Source organism: Berghia stephanieae, chromosome 10 (assembly GCF_034508935.2).
Source record: "Berghia stephanieae isolate SIO BIC M18660-M18661 chromosome 10, UCSD_Bste_1.3, whole genome shotgun sequence".
Classification (NCBI taxonomy): Eukaryota; Metazoa; Mollusca; class Gastropoda; order Nudibranchia; family Aeolidiidae; genus Berghia; species Berghia stephanieae.
Genome location: NC_088369.1, coordinates 25,012,379 through 25,027,131, shown reverse-complemented (window position 1 = coordinate 25,027,131; position 14,753 = coordinate 25,012,379). Strand labels below are relative to the sequence as shown.

Here is a 14,753-nt window from a genome sequence, read left to right as displayed (position 1 = left end):
CAACACTACCTCATAAAGTCTAACATTGTTTAGGGCAGAAAAACTGGTAGGCCAAATTTGAAACTGCATCTTTTTTTTTTTTTTTTTCAAAAGTCAGTTTGTAACAAACATTTTTTAAAAATTAACCAAACCCCATATTACGTGATTATAGCAATGACAAAAAGGAAGAAAAGTTTCCATTTAATTTACGACGTCAAATGTGACCAAACTGCGCAAAGGTAACCAGATGCTAGAAAGTGATTTTTGAAGTAAAATTGATAGAAGATTGAATTTATTTTATTTTGTCATTTAAAGAAATTATATCTCTTGTCCTTAATAAATCATAAATTTGAAAAATTTTAAATTATGCCCATCTGCCACGACATCATATGATATCGTTGCCTTGGCATTCCATAAGGAATATAGATAATTCATCAAACAAGATGTCAGATGGCGACAGGAATCACCCATGTTGTCCAAGTGAGCAAATTTGGGGTTAATTATCTTGCAAAAGGAAAAAAAACGAAAGTGTCTGAAGCATGGCTTGAACCTGGGACCTTTTGGGTCACAGTACAGTGCCTTAACAAATCTGCCACTTGGCCCCCCCCCCCCCCCCCTTAAAACATTTTTAACCCAAATTTTATACCTATGAGTACAAATAAATTCAATATTTAGCACCTAAACAATCCCAACTTAATAATGTATTGAGGCGGAGTGGTACAAATGATGTGGACAGGTTTCCCCTCTGTCAACAATTCATAATGAATGAGACAAGAATGTGAGATAAGAGGATCACGTTGATAAGGCAAAACCGTTTAATTTAATTGAAGATTCTATTCCATGATCTCTTTTGTAATTTTTAAAAACTTGAGCTTTGCTATAGCGCAATATCCACTAAATGTGTTCAAAGTGCTTTATAATGGGTCCCTAGCCGGCAGCAACAAGTAAATGTAAGACGTGACATGACACCTGTTAGGCAATATTACGATTTTTTTCTGACAGTGACAATGCTGTTAATAGTCAGGTCCTCATTTTACACCGGAGTATGGTGATAGAATGTGAGTAAAAAGCCTTTTCCAAGGTCTCAACTATGCACTGAGCGAGTTTCGAACACAGGGTCTTCCGATCCGAAAGCGAGTGTCATACCACAAGACTACATAACCGTACACAGAGAGAGAATTTACTTCTAGTCTTCAAGCAGCAATCTTTGCATTATTTTCATTTTACCTGTATATATAACACTGGGAGGATGTTGCCACTACCAGGTGGCCAAATCCTAAGGAAACTTTAATAACTCTGTCTCGGAAATCAAGTTTCTCTGTGGCATCGTTCATAACATTTCTAACATGAATTTGTTTGCTGCCTGCGACAGTAGCCTCGTAATTTTTCCACTCAAGTCGTCTGTTAGGAAATGAAAAAGAACAAGTGAACAACAGTAAATTAGAATGTACAGATAGGTGTAAGGTCTCTGCTTGTAATCTCATACACACATTCTTCCCACCAAACCCAAGTACCAGTTAGACATTTTACAGTCATCTGGAACGACTACAAAAGACATCCAACTTTGACATTATGGCACAAAACCAAAACGTTGGAGCTCAGCTTATAACTGGTTTGGAAAGTAAGTACATAATTAATGTTTTTGTTTTTAAGGGTTTAACGGTGCTTGCAACACATTAAGGTCATATCAGCACCAGTAAAAAGAAAGAAAATGGGAAAGTAAAAAGTTCTAGAATTATAATTAAAGCACCCAAGAAAAGGTAAGACAAAGGGGAATTGGTTCAAATAGGAAACAGATGTAGATTCCAAGAGCACACTATCAAAGTACTTCGTTTGAGATCAACTAAAAGTCTCATCCAGACACAAGCACAGGTCCCCACTAAGAGGAATACAGTCAAATGTTTGCAAATTATATATAATACGTAAACAAAATATAATACAGTTCATAACAGAGAAATGATTTACAAGATTTAAAAAAAAATCATCTCCCAAAACTAACTATACATTTGACTGTTTCCCTCTCAGCCAGGACATCCAATCAGGGCCAGGACAAAACCAAGAAATCTCATTTCAAGACAAAGACAGAAAGTCAGTGGAAAACAGATATAGGGGAATAGAAGAGGCAGTAAGTACCTCCTTGCCCACTATGGGAGGTCAGTAACCCCACCCAGAAGTACATAATTAAGTCTCAAATCAATTGTTTATTAAATGCTAAAGAAAATGGGATGAACTCATAAAAAAAAAAATCCTTCAGAGTTTAACCAATTTCTGTAGTGAAGGACGGTAGTAAATTCTTGCAACCCTTTAAACAGGATACTGCTAGGCTAATGCAAAAATCCTTTCCACTAGATCTAACAGATCCACAACTACCCAATCACAGCTGAGTGGAAGGGGAGTCCGAAATAATCGTGATGACACTCAGGATTGGCCAATCCCTTTGTCTATGAAGTGAGTGCACTACCACTGAACTATCAGGACCTGAGTACCACCTTTCAGGTGATTTGTAATTAGGATTGATTTATAGTATTAGTAACAATTATTTCCTTTACCATTCACTACTACAAAGAGACATCTGTAACTTCAAATTATTCATTTCACATCCAAATACAATGAAATAAATTATCTGCCTTTAATTATCATCTTTTCAACAGTTTTAGTAATACCAATTTAAAAAAAAATAATTTCAAGATATAAAAACAGAAAATAGAAAATTGTCAAATGCAAAAGACGTCATTCATTCAAGTAACAAATGAATTGATAGTATCACAAAATACCTGATAAGGATAACCAAATTCAAATTAAAGATAAAATACATAAGTGTATGGAAGTGTAAATCATTTAACAAGAATCATAATCTTTTTTATTCAAGGAAACTATACCTTTCAACAACATTAGCAAAAATAATCTGCCCATTCCCACAAGCCCCTGCCACTTGTGTCCCATCACCTGACCATGCCAAACTGAAGATACTTCCTGTGTGTGGCTTCTCTAATGCGTAGGACCACTGAAACAGACAAAATGGAAAATTTATTTAACGTGCGGCTATATGGTCTTGTGGTATGGCACCCGCTTTTGGATCAGAAGGTCCTGGGTTCGAGCCTACTCGGTGCAATAGTTGAGTCCTTGAAAAAGGCTCTTTACTCACATTCTCTCACCGTAGTCGCTGTTACCAGCGTTGTCTCTGTTGGAAAAAAAATCGATCGAATTATCGCCAACAGGTGTCATGCCTCGCTCTGCATGCTACATGTCGTTGTTGGTCAGGGACCTTTGTAAAGTGCTGTGTGCACATTTAGTAGACATTGCGCTCCATAAAAGCTTAAGTTTCATAAACAACATTGAGCCATATCTCTTTTTTATGTCTTATTAGAGTTAGAAAGATAAATACTAGATGTTATATTCCTTTGGTTTTGGGGATGATTCAATTTTACTCTAAGGTAATAGTAAAATTATTACAAGGCCTGCCTATTATCCTTTGTAAAAAAAAATTGTAGCATTTTAGTTTTGACTGGGAGACCCAATGGGTGCATTCGATACCACTAAGATTTACTTCTATCTCTATTAAAGAAAATTGTCAAGAACTATCCAAAACAATGATGAAGGGTCAAGAGTTGGAGAGTGTGTGTGTGTACTCCTTGGTGTTTTAAGTTAAAATTAATCAAAAAGCTTTGAACGAATCCATTGGGCACATGTCTGCCCTGTTGACAGGGCAAGAACACAGGGCAGCAAGCCTAGTGTGTTGACCTTAGACATCAATTCTAAAAATAAAGGCAAAAAGAAATGGAATTCTATTTTAGACTTACTCCGCTGCTGTCACATAGCCTAAGAGTGTTAAAAGAGCCCACAGCAAACATTTCTCCATCTGGGGTCCATGAAACAGCTGTCATTGGATATTCGTGGCTAGAGCTGGAATACAATGGGCGTCCATACACATCCCAAACCTGGTGGAAATGACAATTTTAATAAATAAACATTTAATAAGAAAGAGTGCTATCTATGGAAGAACAAATCGAGGGGTGCCTGCGCAAAGGCCGTAACGTCAAAAAATTCAATTTTTAGTTTTTTACATAAATCAACTTGGGTTGGAGTAAGGTTTATTTCTACAAAAAAATATATGCAAAAATATTAATTAATTAATTTTTATTAATTAAAACACGAACACCGTAATGTTTTTAGACAGATAATGTGGCTGCCCAAAAGCCGTAGCGTGTAATACAGACTTGAGACGCTCTAAACAGTGCCTATCAGCCACTGCCCAAAAGCCTTAACAGTAACTACCGTTTTACCGCCTGCCGAAAAGGTGGAAATGCAAAGGTAAAGTTGACTGCCCAAAAACCGTATCTAGCAATAAGGCGTTTGGGCAGGCATAAAATTATGCCACCGTGGTTACAATGGCGAGCTCAATGGCCTTGACTGAATTTACGGTCTTAGAGCAGTGAAAAATATGGGGTTGGAAATGAGAGTTAGATCATCTGAAAGACCGTAATGTGACATTGTATGAGATGCTACAATGACTTTGATGCAATATTGTGTTACAATAATGTAAAATTCGACTTTTAACGTTCAAGATTGATGGTGAAAGACAATTGGGTAACACTTAATCCAAGTCTTGAAATTCCCTACCTGCCAGTATCGATTACAGGATAAGACATCACAACTTAAGGGATGGGTCAAGCTCTGGATTATGAGACGGTTTTTTTCCTTTGGCCACCATTGAACTTGATAAGTCTAACTATTACTTGACTGAATCTGCGTTTTGATGATTAAGGAAAGCAATCCTGATCTTTTTTTTTGAAATGTAATTTTCACCTCGTATGCATAGATCTCATCGTAGGGAAAGAGAGAGAGAGAGAGAGAGAGAGAGAGAGAGAGAGAGAGAGTGAGAGAGAGAGTGAGAGAGAGAGAGAGAGAGGGAGAGAGAGAGAGAGAGAGAGAGAGAGAGAGAGAGAGAGAGAGAGAGAGAGAGAGAGATGCAGACAAACAAACAGATAGGCACAGAGAGAGAAAGAGAAAGTTTTTATGTGTGTGATAGAGAAAGAGAGACTGGCAGTTAGAGAGAGAGAGAGAGAGAGAGAGAGAGAGAGAGAGAGAGAGAGAGAGAATGAAAGAGGAGGCAGAGAGAAAGAGAGGGAGAGTTAGAGAGGAGAAAAAGAGAGAGAAGAGAAAGAGTGAGGGAGATTTAGTGAGAGAGGAGAACGCGAGAGTGAGAGATAGAGAGTTAGTGAGAGAGAAGAGAGAGAGAGAGAGAGAGTTGGTTGAGAGAGGAGGAAGGGAGAGAGAGATTTGGTTAGAGAGGGGAGAGAGAGTTAGTGAGAGAGAGAGAGAGGGAGGGAGAGAGAGAGAGAGAGAGAGAGAGAGGAGGAAGGGAGAGAGAGATTTGGTTAGAGAGGGGAGAGAGAGTTAGTGAGAGAGGAGCAAGAGAGAGAGAGAATGAAAGAGGAGGCAGAGAGAAAGAGAGGGAGAGTTAGAGAGGAGAAAAAGAGAGAGAAGAGAAAGAGTGAAGGAGATTTAGTGAGAGAGGAGAACGCGAGAGTGAGAGATAGAGAGTTAGTGAGATAGAAGAGAGAGAGAGTTGGTTGAGAGAAGAGGAAGGGAGAGAGAGATTTTGTTAGAGAGGGGAGAGAGAGTTAGTGAGAGAGGAGCAAGAGAGAGAGAGTGAGAGAGAGAGAGAGAGAGAGAGAGAGAGAGAGAGAGAGAGAGAGAGAGAGAGAGAGGAGTAGTGGTAGCGCATGGCTGCAACTCCAAATTCATTTCATCAACCAGCTTGGGAAGTCTTCCTCTGCCCTAAGAACTTTTTCATAGCCACCTACAGTTCTCGTTACTGGACAGCGGAGGACGCTGTGATTGCTGGTCTCTGGAGCTGCCCGACACTTTCACAGGCATAGTTGTTCCCACGATTCCATCTGCACATATTTGATGCAGTTTTGCCATGTCCTGTTAAGGCGATTTGAGGAAACCCAGTATTTCCTGGCATTTTGGAATGCAGGCATTCTTTTGGTGGGATCTTTTATGATGTTTCCTCCTTTTGGTGTTTACCCTGTTCCACATTAGCTCCAGTTCTCTTTCACTCTGAAGTCTACCATTTTTGTTAGGTGGAAAGGTCTTCTCGATTTGAGCCTTGTTGTTGAAGGTGCTCCCTTTATGATTATTTTTATAGGAGTGTTATCCGTGGCTTCATCAATTCTTGCATGTATCCTTTGATTAGCGTCTTGTGTAAGACTTGGCGATGCAATGCCTCTCAGTGTTGGGAGCCACTGAGTTGGAGTTGACTTGAGACAGCCTGTTATTATTCTCATTGATTCTCTTAATCGGATGTCAATGCGGCTTACATGTGGGCTCCTCATCCAAAAAGCATTCTCACACATAGTAGCACAGTGCCAAAGCAGACATTCTCAGTACCTGTGGTGAGGCTCCCCAGGTGGTACTTGTGAGTTTTCTCAGCAGGCTGTTTCTTTTTGCGATTCTCTTTGCAGTTCCCTCAATGTTTTCGGTAATTAGCTGTCTGTCAAATGTGAGGTATTTAGGATTGGGGTTTGAAGGAAGTATTGAGTTACCACCTATGACTTTCAATTCCTTTGTTGCTTCTCGATTATTCAAGTGGAAAATTGTGGATACTGATTTGGTGATGTTCATTTTTATTTACTACCTATCCAAGTATTGTTTCAGGAGGGAGGTGTCTTTGAGTAAAACTTCTTCAATCTCTTTCCAGTTTTTCGATCGATAGGCTAAGGCCCAGTCGTTAAGACATCCAAGTTTGAGTGCTTGGAAGTTTGGCATTTCAGAGATATAAATATTGAAGAAAGTTGGTGTTAAAACTGAACCTTGTCGTGCCCTGTTTTTAATTTTTGGTATTTTGCTATTGTTTTCTCCCAATATGACATGAAATTGTCTTGTCCAGTCATGGTAGACAGCAGTTTAAGCGTCTGTCAACAGGGAATCATTTTTGAAAGGTTTAACATCGTCCGCCTATCCAAACAGATCCGTGAGCTACAGTTAAGTCTATTAGGACTGCACCAGTTTTCTGGGGGTTTTTTTCTCTCAAAGCCTGCTTCAATGTATGAGGTCAGTGCAAGGACCTGTTCACGTCTGATTATTTGTAGTCTAAAGCCCGTTTGTTATGGCAGTGCGCAGGGATTTACAAATGAGTTGATTCACTCTAGTACAATTCTTTCCAGGAGCTTGTATAAGCAACAAAGTAAAGATATTGGTCTGTAGCTGGATGGTTCAGTCATTGGTTTGTCTGGATTTAATATGGCTATTACTTTGGCATGTTTCCAAATTTGTGGGTATGTGCCCTTGTCCATGATGTCTGTCATAGTATTTGCCAGCCAGTTTATTGTTTCTGGTCCAAAGTTAGTAATCATGTCGGGGTATAACTCATCAATGCCAGCAGTTTTGCCATTTTTCAGAGAGAGAGAAAAAAAAAAAAAGAGAGAGAGAGAGGGAGAGAGAGAGAGAGAGAGAGAGAGAGAGAGAGAGAGAGAGAGGGAGAGACGAGAAAGAGAGAGAGAGAGAGAGAGAGAGAGAGAGGGAGTTAGTGAGAGAGGAGAAAGAGAGAGATTTTGTGATAAGGAGAGAGAGAGAGAGAGAGAGAGAGAGAGAGAGAGAAGAAAGAAAGAAAAAGAGAGAGAGAGAGTCAGTGAGAGAGAAGAAAGAGAGAGAGAGAGAGTTAATGAGAGAAGAGAAAGAGAGAGTCAGTGAGAGAGAAGAGAGAGAGAGAGAGAGAAAGAAGAGAGAGGAAGAGAGAGAGGAGAGAGAGAGAGGAGAGAGAGAGGAGAGAGAGGTGTGGAGTTGTTGAGTCCCTCTTTGGACGAATTACGATTATTTGCATCAGAATGAATGTTTACTATAATTTTTAAAGTCAAAAATGTGTTTAGAGCTCTGTTATTTTCTTTATTTTCTCAGTGTTACGGTGTCATTTCGTAGTCTTTGAACAAAGTACATCAGTCATTCACTCCTGCCCAAACACCGTATCGCAAGTTACTGTGTTATGGCAGGCCAGAATTACGCTTAGTTGTGGTTTTTATTGCACCGTATCACTAGTTACAGCTTTTGAGCAGAATGTGTTTAGGGTAATTTCTCTTGACAGCTCTGTCTTATTCCCGGTTACGGCTTTTGGGCTGCCAAACCTCCACATGAGAACGGGATAGGCGGCATGCACTATGCAAGTAACATGATGTACGGTAAATGGGCAGAGCGATACTGTGACATTTTTCAAAAAATGTCCCTGCACAAAAGCCGTAATGAAAATAGCTACGTAAAATGCGTCGTTTTATTAAAAATGACAATATAAAAGTGACAGAGGTCCTGACAATCAAGCAGACTATATAATCACGGTTGTATTGGTATAAAAATCATCACGATAGTCTTTGGTTAACTATTTAAATTCCATCCGCAAAGTTTTGATTTGCTCTCCTGAAAAATCAACAAAATCATCGTTACGGCTTTTGCGCAGGCACCCCTCGAAATACTGTCATATACTTCCAGAAGAAAAGGTTGAAAAAAAAAATCCATTGATTAATTAAAAGAATAAAAATGATTATGATAAATGTTCAAATCGAACTGTGCAAAAGTGTAGTAATATAGGCTTCTTTCATGATTTATTAGTTGAATCATTTTAAGTACACAACTTATCACTACAGTAAAAAAAAACCAAACGAATTAATCAATCTTTAGCCATGAAAAAATACATTCATTCCACCCCTTTAAGTCAAATTCTTAGATATTTGATAACCAATTAGTTGATTCACCATTCTAATACAGTTGTGTTTTTTCTTCATCTGCTAATATGACAATTTTGACGATAAAATTAATTGGATTTCTATTCATATGCACCAAAAAGTTATTGCAGATGACAGTCAGCTGTCTTTTCAACCTCTATTTAAGCCAATGAATTGAGCAAATGTATTATACATTCTTTGAATAGAATTTTGATTCAATGGGTTCAAAGCATTATTCAACGAGTATGCTTAAACTAAGAAATGACAGGCTTTTCCAAGATTAGGAGTGGAATAATTCCACTTATTTTCGGATTGTTATGTACATTGCAACTCAGATTTAATAAGCTCAGATCCAAACAGATATTATCTTTTAGCCATTGGCATTGGATCCACATTTCAATGTGCAGTAAAACATATTATTCAACATTTCTTAGCACAACATATTCTTCACAACAACAACAACAACAAAAAAAATAAATAAATAATAATAATAATATTAATAATAATAATAATAATAATAATAATAATAATAATAATAATAATAATAATAATAATAATAATAATAATAATAATAATAATAAAAAATGACAAGAACATGATATTTCATAATTTTTAAATTGTTTTCACCTTGTATTTTTTATCCTCAGCTCCAGATAAAATAAGCTTATTTACTGGATTCCAATCAACACTCAAGATGATGCCTTCGTGAGCTTTCCACTGTCAAAATAAACAAAAGTAATAAATTCAGAGTATAAAAACAAAACTCACACACACTCCAATATTTTGCCTCGTCTTTTTAATATTTTCCTTTAATGTCAAGATCAACAATGAATTTGTTAATAGATTATTCCCAAAATCGTCCCAAAAAAATGAAAGCCAAATAATAGAATTAATTGAGTTGTAAAATAACATTTTTTAAAACAAATCTTAATTTATAGAATTCCAAAATTCCAAAGAAAGTTTGAGAAAGTGTGCCTTGTAATTAAAAAAAAAAGAAAGAAAGAAAGTTATAATGAATCAAATAATTTTCTTCCCCCCTTCCTTCAATCATTTATATATATATATATGTATAGATGCTTGATTTTTATTACAATGTCTACGTCTTTCTATCTGCTTGCCTACCTTTCTATTTTTCTCTCTTTTTATACCAAAACAAAAATGCTGAATACAAATAAAAAGTTCTCAATCTAAAACTTTTAATCTATCTATCTATCCATCAAAAAGTGGAGCACTATTATTTCATGGTTTTAGTTTTTATGATTTTATATCTATCTATTCATTGATCTATCTATCTATCAGATCGAAGCTATCCAAACAAAAAGTAATCATTGTACCATGTGAGGTTTGGCATTGGCCTGCAGTGGTTTCACCACCAACTGTTTGCCATTTGTAAAAAGGACTTGATCTGATTCTGGACCCCAGGCCACACCGTAAACTGGGATACCTGAAGTAAAAAAATTATTTAAAAATTAAAAAGGAAAAAAAAAAAAAAAAAAAGATGGGATGACAAATATTGTATGACTTTCATGTAACACTAAAATATCTTATGTTATATCCCTGTGAACACAACAGCAAAACAAGCAATTTTTATATTTTTTTTTTTTTTTGATTTTTTTTTTTTTTGTAGCTTTACTTTTTAGAACCTTAAAATTGAAAGCCCATCTTCACTAAAATAAAATTTTACAAAGAAGTATATATTTAAAAAGCCATTTCTTTCCATCACCCTAGAACAGCAAAAAGAAAAAAAAAAAAAAGAAAGAAAGAAAATAAAAGAAAAAATAAACTTGTAGGCTAAATCTAATGCTTGAGCCCAGATGTTCTAAATGACGGTGAAAATGATATCACAGTTATACAAATAATAAAGTCAAAACCTTTTTTTAAAATAGGGGCTGGCATTTGAATTCTGAAGAGAAAGATAAAGTGAGTAAATGTGACTCATATATAAGGGAACAACACAAAACAAACAACGTTTCGGCCCTTGGCCTTTGAATTGCATTCTGAAAAGCAATTCAAGGGTTGTGAATAGAAAACATTTTTTTTAAATACCAACAATTGATATAACATAAAATGAGTATCATTGTAAAAGCCTTAAATGGCAACATTTCAATTTATCTACTTTTCCAAAAATTGATCTGATCCCCTTGCTTATCTCATTGTCTGTTTTTATTACCATAAAGTAAACAAATAATGTTGAAAGAAGCAAAGATATCGAAGAAACTTTTAAAAAATATTTGAAAAATAATAACATTTCGTCAAAATCCTCATCTCTAACTCTAAGGCTGTAAATTCATGCATTTAGACCTGTAAATGAGCTCGATAAAAATTGACTGAAACTCTTCGTAATTCGTAGTGGGAAAATCAAAAAAATCAAAATAAATAGTAAACAGCAAGCTCACTTGAGCAAAACAAAGGCAGAAAACTAATTTGCGAGGGAATTAATTAGGCTACTTACCATTGTTCCTTATAATTAGGTACCCAATCATCAGTGAAGAAACTATCTAGAAACGGTCAACCAGTTTGTTTACAGTATGAGGCAATCGAGATGTGCTTGTAGCAATCATTTAACTTTCGATTTGAAGGTGTCTACATAACGCACTTCCGGCGTTCTAATTTTTCTTTTTCATACTTTTACTGTCCTCCAGGTAAATGTGGTCAATTTTCGCTTAGACGAAACAGTGAAATTTATAGCTTAGCCGCTCAGTTAAAATTGGCTACCATTGGGATCACGACAGGTTTGGAAAGTGAGAAAATAATTTCACGAAGGCTGTGTGAAAATACACGGCAATTCTAAAAAGTGTCGCTTAGCCTTAGCAATATATCTATCGTTAATATAAACGGCCCATGAGCTATGCGTAGCACTGTGGAACATTTCTAATTAAGCTTACGGTCATTCGACTGCGATTAATGAATTCTTTCTTTATTCAATTCTTTCTTTCCTTTTTAAAAATATTTGAATTTGACAAATTGACTGATTTCAGTTAATTGACTAAGAATTTACAGGTCTATGCATTATACTGATTACGTTGAGTAAATATATATTTACAAAACAGTCATGACTTGTATGGTTGGTGAGGATAAAGTTAACATAAACTCACTGTTTTGTGTCAAAGTTGATCGTAGCATTCCACTCCTGGACCAAATCTTAACCTGTCCATCTTCCCCTGCAGTAACCAATGCAGTGCCATCATAGCTCCACCTACCACATAACACAGCACCTTTGTGTGCATCAACACTTTTCTCCATCCTGCCAGCACGAGTTATCAAATGAAATTTTCCTTGAAAAGTAGATTAGAAGATAGTATTATCAACTATTATGAACTGGAAAATAATTGAATGGAAGAAAAACATTTTAAGTTTTAATATATAAATAGTAAAGAACAATGCTATAAGAAAGGCAATTCCAGCATTCTTCAGTGAGATAAGACATACTTTGCAGCTTACTTGCAGTTCATTGATTATATCTTGCACTATGTGGTCTTGCAGTATGACACTCGTCTTTGGATTGAAAGGTCCTGGGTTCCAGTCCCACTCTGAACGGCACATGGTTTAGTCCTTGGAACAGATTCTTTACTCACACTCTCTCACCCTCTTCAGGTTTACAATGAGTAACTGGCTGTTAAAAGCATTGTCTTTGTTGAAAAAAATGGTAAGATCACCCAGCAGACATCATGTCTCGTCCTACATGTTATGTGTTGCTGTTGGTTAGGGACCCCTTATAAAGTACTTTGAGTATGCTTCGTGGATATTCTGCTATATAAAAACTCAAGTTGTAGCTAGCAGGAGAGAAAGGTTGCAATATCTCATATAAAGCACCTCGCCCAATACTAATGTGACAGGTTAAAATCTGTGTACTGTTTCTTTTCCTGGCCCCTTTGTCAACTGAAAATGATTGGAAGCTAAGTCTGTTAGATCTGGTAGTAAGTACTAATAACAACAAACTAGTCTCTTACTTAAAGAGCCATAACCAATTGTCACTGTTCAATCAGGGAACATACATACATAAATAAGTAAAATGAATAAAATTTCCTTTATTCATCCCGATGGGGAAATTTGTCTTTAGGGTCTATTCCAAGGGAAGACTGGAATAACTCAGGCGTCAGCCGCAGTGCAGCGCCGCAAAGTGAGCTAGGGTGAGGTTACTTGCTCAAAGCCACACAGCGCGGCGGGTGATTGAACTCGGTACCTTTCTGGTATGAAGCAAAAACCGTACTGCTGAGCCACGCTGTCCCATGCATACATACTTACAGAGAAACCTCGTAAATGACAATGCCACCTCTTCACTCACACAGTGGGGTGAAAACTATCAAGGCAGTGGCAGACTAGACATGGCAATAAATAGGATAGTGGTTTCTCTGTATGTAAGTCCAGTGGTTCAATCCTCGTGAAACGAAAATAAACTATGGCTCTTTAGACCTAATATAGATAATAGACAAAGTAAAGGTGACAAATTCAGTGACTCACAACCAACTAATCTATGATCTTAAAAAAATAGCATAAATCAATAAAACAACTGACTTAATTCTTCAAACCAAAAACTTCAATTCATCCACCAACAACTAGAAGTATTTGATTTTTTTTTTTTTAATTGAACCAATATCCACTAAACATGCTCAAAGCGTTTTACAAGGGTCCCTGACCTACAGCAATATTTAACATGTAGGACGGGACATGATGCCTGTACTGTTAGGCGATAGTACAATTGTTTTCAGACAGAGACAATGCTGTTAACGGTCAGGTACTCATTTTACACCTGAGTACGGTGAGAGAATGTGAGTAAAGAGCCTTTTCCAAGAGAGACTCGAACCCAGGACCTTCCAATCTGAAAGTGAGTGTCATACCACAAGACCACATAGCTCAAATTAAATGCAGAACAACACAGCGTAATTTACCATCTGTGGAAGTGAGGACAAAGACATCAGATACAGCTTTCTTCCCACCACCACCACCCATGGCAGACTTTGGAAACCAATGCATGCTGGTTGGGTAGCAATCTTTTGGCAGATCAAGAACTGTTGCAGTTTCATTGTTGGTCAAATTCCAGCGTATAACATGGTGATCATCAGCACTAGAGAAAAGCTCATCAGGTGATGTCCACCCAACACAACTTGCAAGTTCGGAATGTAAGTATTGTTAAGGAAAATGTATATTATCATGTATTTGTAAATGTGGTGTTGTAAAAAGCTTTCTAGTATAGAATGCTTCTTAAAATGCTGCTTAGTGGGAATGAAAATTGAAATACTGATATTATCTATATTAATGGTTAATCTATACTTCCTTATGGAAAAAGATTTACCTGTCAACAAAATTACATTTTGAAATAATGAGGAGGGACGACTCGCTGTTATTTCAAGTTTGAATCCATCGAATACTTATGTATCATATATCTATGAATGCCTTTAAGTATATGTGTATTATTATCGTATAATAAACACCTATGTATTATATATACTATAACCTATTACATTTGATGTGTAATCACGGGTCTTCCGTGAGTGCCGCCTGTATGTGGAAGTTCTTTATGAAATCCCACAAGCGTACAAACATGCTTTTATTTCTATGGTGTGGGAACGTATTTATTTCTGTTTCAATGTTTGTTGTTGTTTGGCTATTGAGTTGTTGTTGTGAATTGTTTTCATGTTAGGTGTCACTGTTAGTTCAATTCACTGTTATGTGTTATTTCTTCCCTGAGTTTATGACGTCACAATGGGTATAAAAACGGGGTTGCATTCATTTCAAAAGCCCTTCTTACTACTTAACTATGGATTGTTGATTGAAACTAAGTCAAGTGTTGACTCTGATTTTAATACTATTACCGGATGGACATTCCAAATTCCCGGACTTCGCGTGATGCCTTGATTTTGATACATGGCATTTTTAACCGCCCATATATGTCCTTTACATATATGGAGAACGCCCACTTCGGTGGAGAATTTTTCTTTATTATTTCCTATAATTTACCTATCCTGAACTAGATGGAGAAATCCGTTCACGACAATGGTGTGTAGACTCAGTGTAGAGGCAGAGGCCCAATTCCTCTCTACTCAGTTGACTCAATTC

At 36.7% G+C, this 14,753-nt stretch overlaps 1 protein-coding gene across 1 annotated transcript in view; it reads right to left on the bottom strand.

Moving 5' to 3' along the window:
* LOC144980869 (intraflagellar transport protein 80 homolog) overlaps positions 1 to 14,753 on the bottom strand; it is a 31,693-nt gene that overhangs the window by 16,288 nt on the left and 652 nt on the right. The window contains exons 2-8 of the mRNA XM_078928752.1: positions 13,586 to 13,816; positions 11,792 to 11,971; positions 10,031 to 10,140; positions 9,324 to 9,413; positions 3,780 to 3,917; positions 2,859 to 2,983; positions 1,207 to 1,380 (exon numbers count right to left, since the gene is read on the bottom strand). Coding sequence (XP_078784878.1) covers positions 1,207 to 1,380; positions 2,859 to 2,983; positions 3,780 to 3,917; positions 9,324 to 9,413; positions 10,031 to 10,140; positions 11,792 to 11,971; positions 13,586 to 13,816 — 1,048 coding nt within the window. The remainder of the gene's footprint in view (positions 1 to 1,206; positions 1,381 to 2,858; positions 2,984 to 3,779; positions 3,918 to 9,323; positions 9,414 to 10,030; positions 10,141 to 11,791; positions 11,972 to 13,585; positions 13,817 to 14,753) is intronic.